General features: G+C 38.1%; 1 protein-coding gene across 2 annotated transcripts in view; it reads right to left on the reverse strand.

Moving 5' to 3' along the window:
* Angpt1 (angiopoietin 1) overlaps positions 1–15,567 on the reverse strand; it is a 239,180-nt gene that overhangs the window by 96,086 nt on the left and 127,527 nt on the right. For both annotated transcript variants that reach the window (XM_032914910.1, XM_032914899.1), the window contains exon 2: positions 5,210–5,365. In XM_032914910.1, the coding sequence (XP_032770801.1) occupies positions 5,210–5,365 (156 nt within the window). The remainder of the gene's footprint in view (positions 1–5,209; positions 5,366–15,567) is intronic.

Below are 15,567 nucleotides of genomic sequence, written 5' to 3' on the forward strand. Positions count from 1 at the left end.
GTCTCAGTTCTTCCTACAGACTTAAGTAATTAAGACCCCAGAGCCTCTCTGCCTAAGAAAGGTGCTCTCTTGAACAATAACTATTGCTACCAACTGTTTTCTTTCTAGACATCCTTAGGTCTTCAGTCTGTGGCAGTTGATGACATCATCGGATTTCTCTTTATTATACAAATTGAATTATCACAATAAGGAAGAAAGAGGCCAAATTTATCATGTTCTTCACAGTACAAAAACCTCCACTGTGCCGGTTACTTCTCAGATCAATATTTTCAGTAGATTACTTTTTTTCGAAGTCATATTCAGGCCCATGAGCTAAGTTTTCATTTTTATTACTACCAATCAACTATTTTTGGGTTAAAATCCAAACATATTTTAATCAGGGTTTGCTAATTACTTAATTGGAACTTACTGATGATTTGATATATGTCATGTCCTGCTTCAAATCCTAACGATGGAGCTTTAGAAAAGAAGAAAAGAAAATCCTTACTTTCCAAGGAATGTGTTTGAAGAACTGGTTAGAGTTTTTACTTCAACGCCCAGATAGTAACTATCTTTGCTTGGTGAGCTGTCATTATTTGGATGTAAAATGTTCCCAAAAGGCTCATGTGTTTGAACATTTGGTCTCCAGCTGGTGATGCTGTTTTGGGAAATTATAGAACCTTTATGAGTTGGGGCCTTGGTAAAAGAAATTGATCCCTAGGGATGAGTCTGCTGGTGTGTAGCCTGTCGTGGTTGTAGCCTCAGAGCCCGCTGCTTTCTGATCCGGTGAAATGTGAGCATTTCTAGCTACACACTTGCAATCCAGCCTTGCCCACATCATGAATTTTGTACTCTCAAACTGTGAGCCAAACTAAATTCTCATCCCCTAAAGTTGGTTCTGTTACATATTTTGCCAGAGTAACGGGGTGGGGTTGGGGAGAAACTCTGATATATAGGCCATATTGTCTTTACTATAGCTCTGCTGTGAGAACAGTCAACATGCATGGATAAATGTTACTGTGTTAATGCAGCTCTAAAAAAAGAATGGTCAGTCAAATTGAGACAATTTTCTGAGTCTTCTTCCTGAGGTTTATGCAAATTAATCACCAAATATTTTCCTTATAATACCCCCTCACTAATTTATTTCACTATCATTTCAGCTAGATCAAGGTTTAAAGTTTATTAAATTGTGTCCTAATCAAGAAAAACAGCTCAGTGTTTAGAGTTAGCTGTTGACAGCAGACATGAGGAAAAACTGGTTATTGCCTAGAGAGATGTGTTCTTTCAACAGATGACTCTGAACAGCTTTACATTTCTAACTTGGATCTAATTCCATTGTGATCCGAGCAGTCATAGTGCTTAGTGACCTCTGAGAAGCAGAAGAGAAGTGCTATTAGACATGCAGGGAATTTACTAGAACGAATGTCTATGGAGGGAAACTAAGTGGGAGGCGCCAGAGACAGCCTTCGAGTTAAGGTGCGGGCTTTACCTCAGTGAGGAAGAGAAGCAAGGGAAAGGAGTATTTGATGGAAGTCTCAGTCCTCAAGATGGCTGTAATTATATGCAACAGGCTATGGGAAAACATTAGCTAAAGTCATGTGTCAGCAAAATTCTAAAGCTCCTGGGAACAACGCTAAGTATCCTGCCACAGTGAGTCATGGCTTAGAAATGGCTGTTGAGAATTGTGGTCTCTGTACCATACCTGATTGGGCTTGAGAGCACAACAGCTGGGGTCACTGTTCAATTAGACTTCCCACAACGGCATACTCAAAAGGTGTGTTGTAAACGTGACAGAAAGTGAAAAAGAGGATTGATCTAGAGAACTTTTACCGCGTTAACCCAAAGTCCGTGGACTTAAGGACTGCTTTAGATATTATCATAGGGCTCGAGTCACTTATTGGAACATCTTGCATCATGGAAATATGCAAAATACAGCTGTTCAAATGAGGTTAAATTCCGTTTCTAATGCTGTAGTGCTGGAACTTATTGGAGACTGAAGGAAACTTGAGATAGCGGTCTAAAGACCTTCCCTATAGTTGACACAGCTGGCAGCTGGCAAGGACAGCTCAAAAGCTACATGTGATGATGTCACTGGCACCTGAGAGAATGTGTGTGTCGGGGGAGGGGGCTGCCATTCCCATAAGCAGCAAAGCTGTGGCATCTTTATTACATGTAAGAGACTGCCAGTGTGCTAAGAACTTTGGATTCGTTTTCTTGCTCTGAGTGAAATCCTGATCTCCGTTTGCACCCATTGATATCATCCTAGAATCTCAAAGAAAAGGCAGAACCACAGGAGAGAGATCAGCACAGGTAGAAAGATACAGAGATTTTGACACCAAACTGTTTAATTTTAAATCCTCACTGTAATGCTCACTAATTCTTTCATCCGAACCAACATTTTACATCGCTCTTTATTTCAGTTTGCTCATCTTCAAACAAGGAACGAAAATACTACATACTTTACAGGTTATATTTGCTGATAGTAGTCAATATGTGTGTAAGATTGCTTAAGACTGAGACAAAAGTAGGGCGTAATTTGGTTTGTTGATCTGATAAATTCCCTCTAAACCAAAAGGCTGGTGAACAAAGTGAGTCGATCAACAGGAGGGGTCCATGAATAATGAATGCCAGATCCTAACTCCTTTATGCAAAATAGAAACTTGAGGGAAAAGGGAGGCTGGCAGATACTGATAAGTCAGAGTGGTGTTCTGCTGAGCTATGGAGAAAGTAAAGCCTTTCTTTGGTGTCAATTTCTCATTATCACCCCCAAGGCCAGCTATCTTTCCTCGATGACCTCATCCTGGCACCCCTTTTCTGATTAAAATGTTCATTGGCTGTGGGGATCCTTCACACCTCAGAGCAAAACCATGGCCCTCGCACCCACCTGTGAGAGTGCAAATCTAGAAGGTCAACGGAGGACTAGTAAGCAATAAGTAGCTTATCTTTATAAGATCATCATGTGAGAGGCAGGGCACACAATGGGGCAAAGCCCTTGCAACATGACCCTTAAATCCTGAACAGCCTGAAGTCAGTTTCAGGAAAGCAAAGCATAAAGGTGTGAAACCAAGTTAGGTGAATATCAGAGCAAACCTGGACTGAGCCGAAGGCTCCTTTCAGCTTCTACCTTCTTAGAAGTGAATCTCATAAAGGCACTGAGGGCTCAGCGTTCATTCTGTAAACATGACTGCAGCAGGAATAGGGTGACTTTCATGGTTAGGTTGAAGCAAAACATGTCCTATCTCAAGAGTTCAAATCACCACGCGGATACACCCTTTCTTAAGAAAATTTTGGAACGTAAACATTAATGAGTGCAAGATGCTCAAAGGACGATGGGTAGAAAGCAAGGGTTTGCTTGGTAAAGCACAATAAGCACTGTCTGAGTGTTTCCTTGTGTAATTGCCTCTTGTTGATAGTTGTGATTAGTTCTGAGATTATCTATCCTAAAAATATCCTTGTTATATCTAATAAACACTAATTGGACTTAATGACGACTTTTCACTGTTCCAAACAGGGAGTTTTATTTTCTCTTTACTCATTGCCTTCTCTGTATTATCTTTCAGAAACTACATGTCTCCGAGTCTTTGGAATGTAGAATAAATTGTTAGGTTTAAAAACTTTCAAAACAGTAATCTTTACAGTTCTGAGATTAAAATATTGACAAGAATTTTCCCCCACCCCAGCATTTCCTTGACGAGAGAAGAATAAAAGAAATAACAGAGAAGAATAAAAACAATACTAGAGAATGTTTCTGAGTGACATAAAATAGAAGTCTGTGTGCATGTGCACGTACACATGCACGCATGCATGCATGCATGCATGAACACATACACAGAGACACACTCTGGAGTCCTCTCCTTCCACCACAGGAGTTCTGAGAATTGAAATCCTTAAGCTTGGTGAAAGCACCTTAACCTGTTGAATCATCTCACCTGCCAGTGTTTCAAGGTTTGAACTCATGAAAAGGTTTGTTGCAGGAGGTAAGCGTTCTGCTTTAAATAAAGTATGAGAAAAAGCACAGTTTTATTGTGTATAATATAGGAAATCAATATTTTATAAATCAGCATGCTTGCTTTGTGCAATTATAAATGAGTCAACACATCTCATGTTCAGTTACGAGATCTAGCTCCCAGTCCTTGTATCTCCTGTATATCTAATAGTGGTCTACAGAAAATGGTGTTCTTTTCAAAATCTAGGCAATTTATTCCTCCAATGCAATCAGCATTTAAATTCAGATTTCATTAGTTGATTATTAGTTTCATTAATCAGTGAAAGAGATACGAAGACTCCAGAGCCCAGTAACTGTGTTAGTGAAAGAGATCAGAATATCTTCCTTACCTACAGTCTTTAAGTGTTTTTTATAAATGTGTTTGAATGTGTTTTGAGTTTTTTGTTTGTTCATTTGTTTTGTTTTGTTTTTGTCTCAGAACCTATATTTCATACAAAATGCTTTATTTATACAAAACATCTTTGCTACGTCTCTTTAAATATCAACATATGATCTACAATATCACTGACACAGATTAAATAAAGTGGAAATAGCCTACCCTGGCCTATGTACACATGCAAACTTTTAGTCTTCATAGAATTCAGGGACATTGGAACAAAGTCACCCCCAACCCCAAGATTCAGAACGCTATTTCAGCAGAATCACACTATCCGCATTAACTGCACTAAGAGGCCATTTTGCAGCGCTGTAATGTGACAGTGAACATTTAAAAACATCCCTACATTGTACTGAATTGTACTTAACTATGCAGATACCTGCAGACTCAGACTAATTCCTGTTCGGTGGACCTGAAGTTTTTCCTTTCAATTCGCTGAATTCACAAGCCCGCTGCAGATGTCACTGTCACTAAGGCATTACCAGAGATAAAGCACGACAGGTCAAAAAGCTTATCAATAGTCACCATGTGACTATTTTGGTTTACACAAGTCCTATCACAGTTGGTAGCCACAGTGTTTATTTGAAGTTAATGCTGATTAGGTTTCTTAGCTGCTCTCTTTTTACAAACACACGCAGACCTAAATATACTCACCCTCATTAAGGCATACATAGCTTGTCAAGCATACATAGCTTGTCAAGCACTCATTGTTGTTATTACCAATAAACAAAAATGCATGTTTTTCCAAATCTCATGCTGACATGTGCTCTGTGTTTATGGAGTAAACTAAAGACTAATTCTAAAATAATCTTCTGGTTAAGTATGTGACTCTGACCCTGGGGACATACCTGGGTCTCAACATCTGTCAGCTTTCGGGTCTGCTCTGCAGTCTGAGACAAGAGGCTGGTTCCTATCTCAAGCATGGTGGCCGTGTGGTTTTGAACCGCATTCTGTTGTATCTGGGCCATCTCCGACTTCATATTTTCCACAATGTAATTCTCAAGCTGCAAGAGATAAAGGACAAGGCATGTTAGATTATGAGTAAAGCCTCCCTGTTGGGGCATGCAGTATTTACAACGACAAAACAAGACACAGCTGGCAGAGAAGCCATCTGGCAGAGAGCCTCTGCATGTTGGGGAGTTGAGGAATGAAAGCAGAACGCACACCAATTCAACTGCTAACACACTCTGGATACACAGACACACTCACACGGTAATCACAAATCATAATGAACATTTTCACTTGGATCCTACTCTCCTGTTGTGGACATGATCTCAGTTAAGCCTCACAGCAAAGATATGAATGAGGCTATTGGCACGCTCTGTCTCTCTCTCTCTCTCTCTGTCTCTCTCTCTCTGTCTCTCTCTGTCTCTCTCTCTGTCTCTCTCTCTCTCTGTCTCTCTCTCTCTCTTTCTCTCTCTCTCTGTCTCTCTCTGTCTCTCTCTGTCTCTCTCTATCTCTCTCTCTCTCTCTCTCTCTCTCTCTGTGTGTGTCTCCCTCTCTCCCTCTCACCTTCTCTCCCTCTCTTTCTCTCTCCCTCTCTCCCTCTCTGCCCCTCCCCCCTCTCGCCCCCTCTCTAATAGCCAAGGACAATAAAGCCATGGTTACCTAGCAAAATTGCAGGTGACTTAGCAAATAACCTAAAGGTAAATCTTATTGCTTTGGTCTTTTGATCCTATCATGCCGACTATTCACCTCAGAAGAATTCAGTATCCTGCCTCTGTTTCAGGATCCTAAGTAAAAGCAGGTCACATTGGGAGAAAAAGATAGGAAGTAGGAGGAGGGCAGACACCCATGGGGAAAAAAAGGCTTTGAAAACACTGAAATCTCAGCAGTGATGTAAGGCATGAGCTGCAGAGCCCAAGAGGTAGCTTAAACCCTTCTCATTGCTCCTTTGAAAATTCAAAAAGAAGGCCTTGAAATTGCAGTTCATAAAACACCATTTGCCCTTCTTGCCGTGGGTAAAATTTATTCCTTTATGATACCCTCTCACAGAACACAATGAGCATTAAAAAAATGTTACCAAGGGGGCCAATGAGAATTATTAAGTGACTGAGTACTGGGGGTGGGGAGGTGTTGTTAGGCACCTGGGAGAAAGAAAGAGCATAGACATTGCTTGAAAAATGCGGAAGCCAGTACTTCCCTGTCAGGGTGCTTAACTCTTCCCCACCGCTGTGTGGTGACTGCACTTTATTACCTAATTTTTCAATGAGGAAACTACATCCCAGAGACATCAGGTCCAAGGCCACACAGCACACACAGTCAGACGTGGACTTGAGCGCAGAGCTCCTTGACTCTCGTACAAACACTTGGTAGCTCTGCCAAGTCTTACTTAGCAAGCTGAGTTTGAAATCATGAACAACTGTGTGATTTTTATTGAGTCAGTGAACTATAATACATGCATACCGTAAGTTCTGTAGTATCATTATCATGCAATAAATAGAGCCATGAGTGTAAAACCCCCTCAGAAACTTTGGCAGTTTCCTGTCTAACCCCAGCCATTGCGTATTTCTACTTATCTAACTTGACTGTGTTCCAGATGAGTAAGACTAAAATCACTTATATGATTGGTGATGAATTCTGAATTTATATTTTAACAATATAAGTCAACCGTCCTTCATTACAAATGCAAAATAGATTATAAAATATGTGAAAGTTACTTCAACAAAACATATGGCCTCTGAGCCAAATCCAGGGTTTATTCCCATTAAATTACCTCATTCCAACAACCGAAGGCTAGGTTAAAGCAGTGGGAGTCTCTCATGTTGGGTTCCGTATTCCTAACAGTGGCCTTTCACTGTCATTTTAAAACTTATCTTTGCCTCTTTCAAGAGTCTGTGCTTGGGGTGGAGTTAATCCACCATAGTTCCCAGTGTATGTTCATGGTTGAACCTGGAAGACTACAGTGCTTTGCTTTTCATTTGCCATACAAGTGGCTCAGAGATGGAAAAGTATAGGAGCAATGCCATTAAGCCCCAGTTTCACAGTTCTTTACAAGAGAACCTCCTTTGCACCCAAGATTCTTTAACTAGCAACACAGATGCCTGGTACTGCAGGGGTTTAATTTTGCCACCACAAAAACAAAGCCAGCCTAAGAATCCAAGCAATTTAGGGGCCGAAAAGACAGAGAGCTGAGAGATGGGGAAGCCAGGTAATAGAGATAGAAGGAATGTTCCCAGCTCCTGGATCCACGCATGCTTTTAATCAGATTGACCTCTGGACATTCACTTGTAAGTCGCATGATCCAATAATTTCCCTTGAGCAGCCAAGGTATTTTTTTTCCTTCAATCACATTGATTTATGTCTTAGAATAAGCAAAAGATTATTGGCCTACTGCATTTGATAGATGTGTAGCAGAAGCCTCTGACAGGCAAACATTAATAGTATGATCCTTTGTTGTCCAGGAAATTTGGGGCTTTTATGGAAATTCTATAAAATGACATGTGAGTTACCATTGTGAAGACAACAGCCATTTTTTGTCAACATTGATCATTTGTCTCTTACATGGCAAGCACTGGACTAAGCTCTTTCTCTTTACAGGATAAAAATCTCACAATGTTAAACTCACAGGAATTTCCTGCGCTATGTTGTTTTCAAAGTGGAACAGTGGAAGTTTGGGTTACCCTAAGTAACCCACCATTAAAACGCATTTCTTTTTTTTCCTGTTTATATTTTGGCTTGGCAGTCTTAACCACTCATCTATCCAGCCAGAACTATCTGGGGTCCTTATATACTTTACATGTAACTACAGATTTGTGATTATTTGTCAAAACTACAGGAGAAGATTTTTGAAATATAGATGAGGCACAACATTCTAGAAAATTCCAACAAGACAGTCTATATTCTAAAAACTGCCTTATAGCTCCCTGATTCAGCTGAAGAAATGCTTCTTAAAACATGTCCATGGAAGAATATCCTGTATGAAAACTGGAAACAATTTGTTATTAAGGAAGGAACCAGTGCCAGAATTAGAATTATTGGTGTTACTAGCACACTGTTTTAATCCATCTGACTGATAAATAGGAATAGGACTTTCTTAATTTAAAACTGTGATTTACAAGCTACTCCAATATTACATTGTTCACAAAATGGGGAGGGGTGGAAAAACTACTAACTCAGGCAACCAACCTTGTAGCAGAATGTCAGAGTTTATGGTTTCAAGAAATTCAGAACATAATTTGACTTTCTAAGTAAATTTTCTTCTACTTTTGTGTAAGAATTCACTAATTAGTGATCTCCATTACATTACCTGCTTGATAATTATAAAATATTTGATAAAAATATCAGTTTTTTAATACATTTGTCTCACAGAAAATGGTTCCCAGTGTTTATGTTGTTATGGACATGAAAGCGATGAGGTACCCCAGGCATCTTAGAGAAGGACACACTGGGGTTACATCAAGGTTAATCTGCTTTGTGATCCTATTGACTGGTCAAATGTGGACCTCTCTTCACTACTGAGTTTCTCTATTAAATGCAGAACTTTAGATCATCAAATCAAAATGACTGTGTCATGACAATGTCTATCACAACCACAGGGAGCCTTCCACTTCAGCCATCTCTGCTATAGAAATAAAGTAACAAGCCCCCCACCCCCATCCCCCGCCAAACAGAAATCCTCATTTAAGCTGCCGGGATGCATATAACTCTAGTTAATTATTTTTTAATCAAATGGGGCTGCTATATCCAGCACTAACTGCCTTTTCTGTGGAAAGGAACGGCACTCTTAAGCAGCAAGAACCAGATGCCATTGATTTAAAGGCTGAGGGGGAGGCTGAAGTCAAATATACAATGTGTGATGAAAACACAGCCTGCTTTCATCTTATCTCTAAACATTCCTCCAGATACAGCACTGTAAAATCCATGTCAATGCTCCCAATCAGCCATGTTCAGGAAGGATGATAACAAATTTGATTGTCTTCATATATCCTCTTAGGGCTCTAAAATACATATATTTGCAGAAAAATAATGGCCACATCAAGGCTTAGTATGTTAAAAAAAAATCTGAGGGGTGAGTTTAAGCTGAGAAGTCACTAACCACAAGAGCTGATGAATAGACATTTAAATGATGAAGTTATTTGCTTTATTACTACCGTCAGTGTCTGCCTCCAGAGTTTTATCAAGAATGGTCCAACAAAGGAAGAACGGGGCAGGGGGATGCAGAATCCGGATCAAATAAAGAAAGAAAAATCAATGATATTATTAACATAGAGAAATAGTGCTAGTTTCATAAAATGATTTAGTATCTATAATGAACTTTCATGAAAAATTCTCTTCCTTGATTCTTCTACTAACACTACAAAGGAAAGGCTGGTTTCAGTTTGAGAACCAGAGGCCTGAGGAGACTTGATAGAAATCAAAGGGAGCAAGCTCCTCTACTTTGTGATGTTCCTCTACCCTCAGAATTTTACTCACTGGTGTCTTGCCAATGAGTAAATTATCACTGGAAATGAGTAATTTCACTGATAATTTGTGAAGATTCATTTCCTTGGGAAACATAGTGTTGGAGGGTGATTGTTTTCACCCAGCTTTCCTATAGAGGCAGCCAAATGAATCTGAAGTGGGTTGAGAGGCCGCAGTACCAGGTATCTGGAGAGCTTCATTTGTCCACTATATTGATACAATTTGCATATCATGTTCGTTCTGCCCATGTTATTAGTCACAAACTATGTAAACCATACCAAGAGAAAGAAACCGTATAATAAGCTTCTCTTGAAGTTAAATCTGATCCAAGATTTATCAATATGTAACTCATTTAATGCTCACAATAGCCCAAATTGTGTCACTAATATGACTAAGAAGTACAGTGGGTTGCAACTCTCACGATATGTTGATGGCCAAGAAAGTTCATTGCCTTGAGTGAGGGCCAGAATAACTAGCAGGTTGTACTCTATGAGTGAGGAAAATCACCCCTCAAAAACCAACACAGTGCCCAGCACTATCACTGACAAATTAGCACATGATTTCATATAACGGATGTGTGAACTAGAAGGCATAAAAATACTGGGGTAAAACTTGTTTAAGACAATTTTGGTATTTGTAATTTAAATAATAGTGCACAGTGAGTGATGACTATTTTAAGAAATAAAGCAGTTGGGCTTTGGGATTTAGCTCAGCAGTAGAGCGTTTGCCTAGCAAGCACAAGGCCCTGGGTTCAGTCCTCAGCTCCAAAAAAAAAAAAAAGAAAGAAAGAAAAAAAAAGAAAGAAAGCAACATAAAATCCATTTAGTTATAAAATAGTCAGTAGTATCTTAAAATACATTTTTAAACATATTTAACATTTTTAAAAAATTTTTTAAAGTCAAGGTTATCAGCTATTTGTAGTTTCCTTATAAATTGCTTGTTTGTACCCAATGAATGGCTGACAATGAATAAGAGGTAGGCTACTCTGCACTGTGACAGCCATGAGCAAAATTCCTAAATAGGCTCAAAATCTTTGTTAAATAATGATCATGAGAAGGAGAGTCTTGGTGAGATTATGACATTTCTTGAATGTACAATACATTTTCTAACATGTCTGACTTCAAAGGGTCTCTTCAAGTGACATGCACAAAGAATATAATTCCTCTATGTAAGTCTTAAGAAAACAATATTTTAAATCCTATAAAATCTGACAAAGGCATGTTAGCTTAAAATATGTTAAAGATTAAGTGGACCCTTGTTGAAAGAGCATGCATATGGTATTACTCAGTTATGGCCAAATAACCATGGAACAAAATAGATGAGTAAATATGGGAAAACAATAAAAAGGTAAAGCACTTCAAAAAATGTCTTGCATGTTGATGGTTTTATCTAATTCCATTATTTCATAAATCAGTGGCAATATTGAAAATTCAGCTATATCTAGGTTTATGGTCTTATAAAAAGAAATGACTAGGGGCAACTATATTATCTGAAGGAATTTCTGCTATGAGATACCTGAATATACAACTTAATTTTTTACTAAGTTTAGGATAATTATCTTCCTAGACCATAAATATATTTAGTTAGCATCCAAACAGGTTCTCTGCTCTCAGTTGCTGTGCTGTCCTGTATCTTGACATCAAGCCTGTTAGTATCTGAGTACCTTAGGATAAGAAACTTTATTGACACAGTGAGAGAAGTTCAAATAAGTTATAGAAAAGAATGTGGCAGAGATAATTAATGTCAGATACGAGGTTGCGGACAATTGATAGCATAATCAGTCTTATGTTCAAAGGTTGAGCCAATATTGGTTCCCATAGTATTAGCCCACCTCACACGCCATATTAAACCCTGGCTCCTTGGCTTGCTTTATGTCTGCTGGTTGCTGGTTTGAGTCCATATTTCAGAATGTCAATGTTCATGCTCTTAGACTCAACCCTTGCTTCCTGGCATTAAAGCCTTCCAGATAGTTCTCAGTCGTTGATGTCTATGAACCCGTTGATTGATTCTTATGAGTCACTCCATGAGCAGCAGAACAGGAACTGAACTTTATAATTCTTCCAGCTCAGTAGATCCCATGTTAGTTCAGTGTAGTTTAAGCATATGTGTGATAAGTAGGTACTGTGAATTAAGCCTGTGGCTGACTTCACAAAGACAGGATCCAGCCCAGTGAGAAACAAACATGTAGAAGTAAACTGTCAGAGCTTACATTTGAGCATCTGCACTTTCTATAAACATACTTATATCTGTCTACCGGGAATATCTTCCTAGTTACTGGTATTTAAAATGCGAGTAGATATTTGTTATATCCCCACAAAGCATATTACTGAAACCTTAGCAAAAGACTTCAAAGAGTGCCACAAAATCGTGGTGAACCGATGCCCTTGCAAGAACTTTAATAATAGATAGGTTAAATCAGTATTTTTGTGCTTTTGACAGAAACTCATTCTCCATTTGTATAAACAAAAGAGAAATTACCTGGGCCCAACCACATTTTACTGTCCTAGAACTTCATTTACCTTAACTTCTCACACCATGAAAATATCATAAGTCTGTCCTACCATATCCTTTTTGGCAGTACAGAAGCTACAGGACCAGAAACACAGTAAAAAAGCCCTGTGTCAACTCCTCAGAGCAGGCACATCTGTTTCAAGATAAAGAGTAAGAACATCTGAGTCTCTTAATCCCCAGGCACCATTCTGTCCAAAAGACATTCATTGTCCTTTTCCTACACAATTTGCTTTTCCTTGTGTGTTTTTTCTCTCAATGAAAATTACTACTACACCTATCTGTCCTCTGAGCCACAGGGAATCCTCTTGTCAAATCTTCATTGTATCCAATCAATCTCTTGAAGGTAGCCTGGATCCGTGCTCCCATTTGCTCACTCCCGACATTATCCCTTTATCCTCACAGCTCCAGCTGAGGTCAGACTCATCATTTTTCTTCTAGATCTGTTAATGACTGCATAACTGGTCTCCTGACTCCAGATCTGCCTTCCTCAATCCATCATCCACAGTGTAACCACAGGGGTCTATCTAAGCACAAACTTGGCCTTTTCATCCCAGGCTTAAACTCTTTCAATGCTGTCTGCTATCTGTCTGTCAAATCACATTTCTTTAATCAGTATAGATGTTTTTTATTTGATTTCTTTGACTAATTAAATTTGTATATGTGTAGTATGTGTGAGAGGTGTACACAGAGCTCTGTGGGCATGTATAGAAGCAAAAATTGGCTGTCAGGAGTGCTTTCTACCTTGTTCCCAGAAGGCAGAGTCTTTCATTGTATTTGGTGCTAAGCAGCAGTTAACAATCTCCAACCATCCTTCTGTGTCTGCCCCTCACAGCATTTGAGTTACAAATGTATGTGCAAGCACACATGAAATTTTATATTGATGATGAGAATCAGGTTCTCCATACATATACAGCAATCATTCTTTTTTCAAAATATAGATATTATTTTTATTATAGATTGATTTGACTTATCTTATAGCTGGCCTAGTAAAAAAGTGAAATACATTTTGTGTATTTAAAACCAAATTATTTTTAAAAATTTTTGTATTTATTTTATTTATTTACATTCCATTACATCCTTAATATCATAATAGAAGATTCCTGATAACCTAGAACTTGTTTTCTCCTTACCTCAGTCTTATGCTATGACTCACCAAATCTCCAGGCTATTTATTGTTCATCAAATATTAATTTGTTTTGCTCCACAAAATGTTTTTGTAAAAGACCTTGACTCCAAGTTTTGGTCTATCATACTTCCTGTTTTCTTGAGGTAGGTCTGGGTGTTTAAAACACAATTTAACTTTCTTCTCTAAGAGCTCTTTTGGGCATACAATAGTATACAAATAAAAGACCAGTAAGTCATAAAAATGCACAAATGAAGCAATATGAGACAAAAATCCATAGAAATACCTTTGAATTTATTTCGTTGTTGACCATCTTCTACTTCTGTGCATGTGGTCTTTCCATAAGTGTGGTTTATATACCCAGTAAGACTCCATTAGAGAAAAATAATATTTGCTCTGTTTCCTTTGCAAAGTGGTTTTCAGTTGGAGATAGCTAGAGATGGAGAATGAGTCCATTTCCCTCTGTCAGCACTGTGTCCATGTCTGTCTTGAACACAGTCTGCTCATGCTACCATAGTCTCTGGGAGTTCGTATGTGCATCAGTCCTGTTGTGTCTGGAAGAAACTGTTTCTCTGGTGTCTTCTATCCCATTGCTCTTACAATCTTTCCATCTTTACTTCTACAGAGGTCCCTGAGCCCAGAGAGGAAAACATCCCATTAGGATGTAGTCTTCTAAATGCCTCTCATTCTACAACAAATGTTAAGTTTCCATATGTGTGTATGTATATGTATGTATGTTATGTATATTCATGCACACACACACACACACACAGAGAGAGAGAGAGAGAGAGAGAGAGAGAGAGAGAGAGAGAGAGAGAGAGAGAGAGAGAACCTGAGAGGTAGGAAGTAAGAGAGGTCAACAAGAGCCTCTGATCATACATAGAGAACTGTGCTTGCTAAAGCAAACTGACTTTCCTATCCATCCTTATGGAATTTGCTTATCTGAAAATCAAGTAAGAAATCAGTAAAAAACCAGGGCATGTCACTGAGACCACACAGGGAGGACAAGATCTTGATGCTGGATTTTCAATATTATTCATGTTCAATGTTCAGAAAGACATTTTCTATATCTTCAAATGTGCTAAGTATAAATGCATACACAGACATTTATACACATATTTATCATTTGCATGTTTTCTCATAATTCATGTTTCTTAGTCTCATTTCTATGTAGTTTTGGTGGTTGCTGTTGTTAAAGATCCAATGAAAGTACTAAATATATACTCTCTTTTGGAATACTTGTTATAAAATTACACAAATTCAACTCCTGTGTTTGATGGTAGATCTGTTTTTTTCTTTTTTGGTTTGTTTCTTTTTTAGAGAAAAACATGAGGTTGGGTAGGTAGGTAGGGTGGGTAGGGAGAAAAAGGGTCTGGGAAAAGTTGTGGAAGAGAAAGAATATGATCAAAATATAGTCTATGAAATTCTCAAAAAATTAAACATTAAAAACATGTGAATTACTGAAACATTACATAGCAACACATAAATATGTATGATTTTTATAACCATTAAATATTTAAATATTAAAACATAAAAAACTTAATTGCTACAAATGATGTTTGTTAATCTTTAGAGGCAGGACAAGAATGTCACTCAAAAACCTAGCAATCCAATTCCTAAACTCCAAGTTTATATTTAAATGAAAAGAAAGCAGAAGAACCACAAAATAACATAGCATGCCTTGTTTTTCTAGCAGTTACACATACTATGCAAAATGCGTTCTGGTTTACTTAAACAAAAAGAAAAGTATCTCCTGTGAACAGCAGACCACCCATGCAGAAAATAGGTTATGGTGATAGATAGGTAAAATAGACTCTACAGGAAAAGTTCTATTTCTAAAATACAACATCTACATAAAACATTCTTTTCGGATGACAAGTGACAAAAATGAAAATAATGGTGTAAGATGGTGATTTTAAGGCAAATTATATTAAATGAAATATTTCAGGATATCCTGTGAAATCTAACACTCAGTAGATGATAGCGTATTCATTTAGGGATTGGTAGATTTTTCAGTTACTGGTGAATAGAAAGTTGCCGTCACTTATCTCTGCTTTGTGTATGAAATTTAAATGGTTCTTAAACTTCATTCCAGCACAAACTCTACGTTCATCCTTCCGACTTTTGAAATTTTCTTTTCATAAAATAAATCCTTCCATATATTGTCCT

Source organism: Rattus rattus, chromosome 1 (genome assembly GCF_011064425.1).
Source record: "Rattus rattus isolate New Zealand chromosome 1, Rrattus_CSIRO_v1, whole genome shotgun sequence".
Lineage (NCBI taxonomy): Eukaryota > Metazoa > Chordata > Mammalia > Rodentia > Muridae > Rattus > Rattus rattus.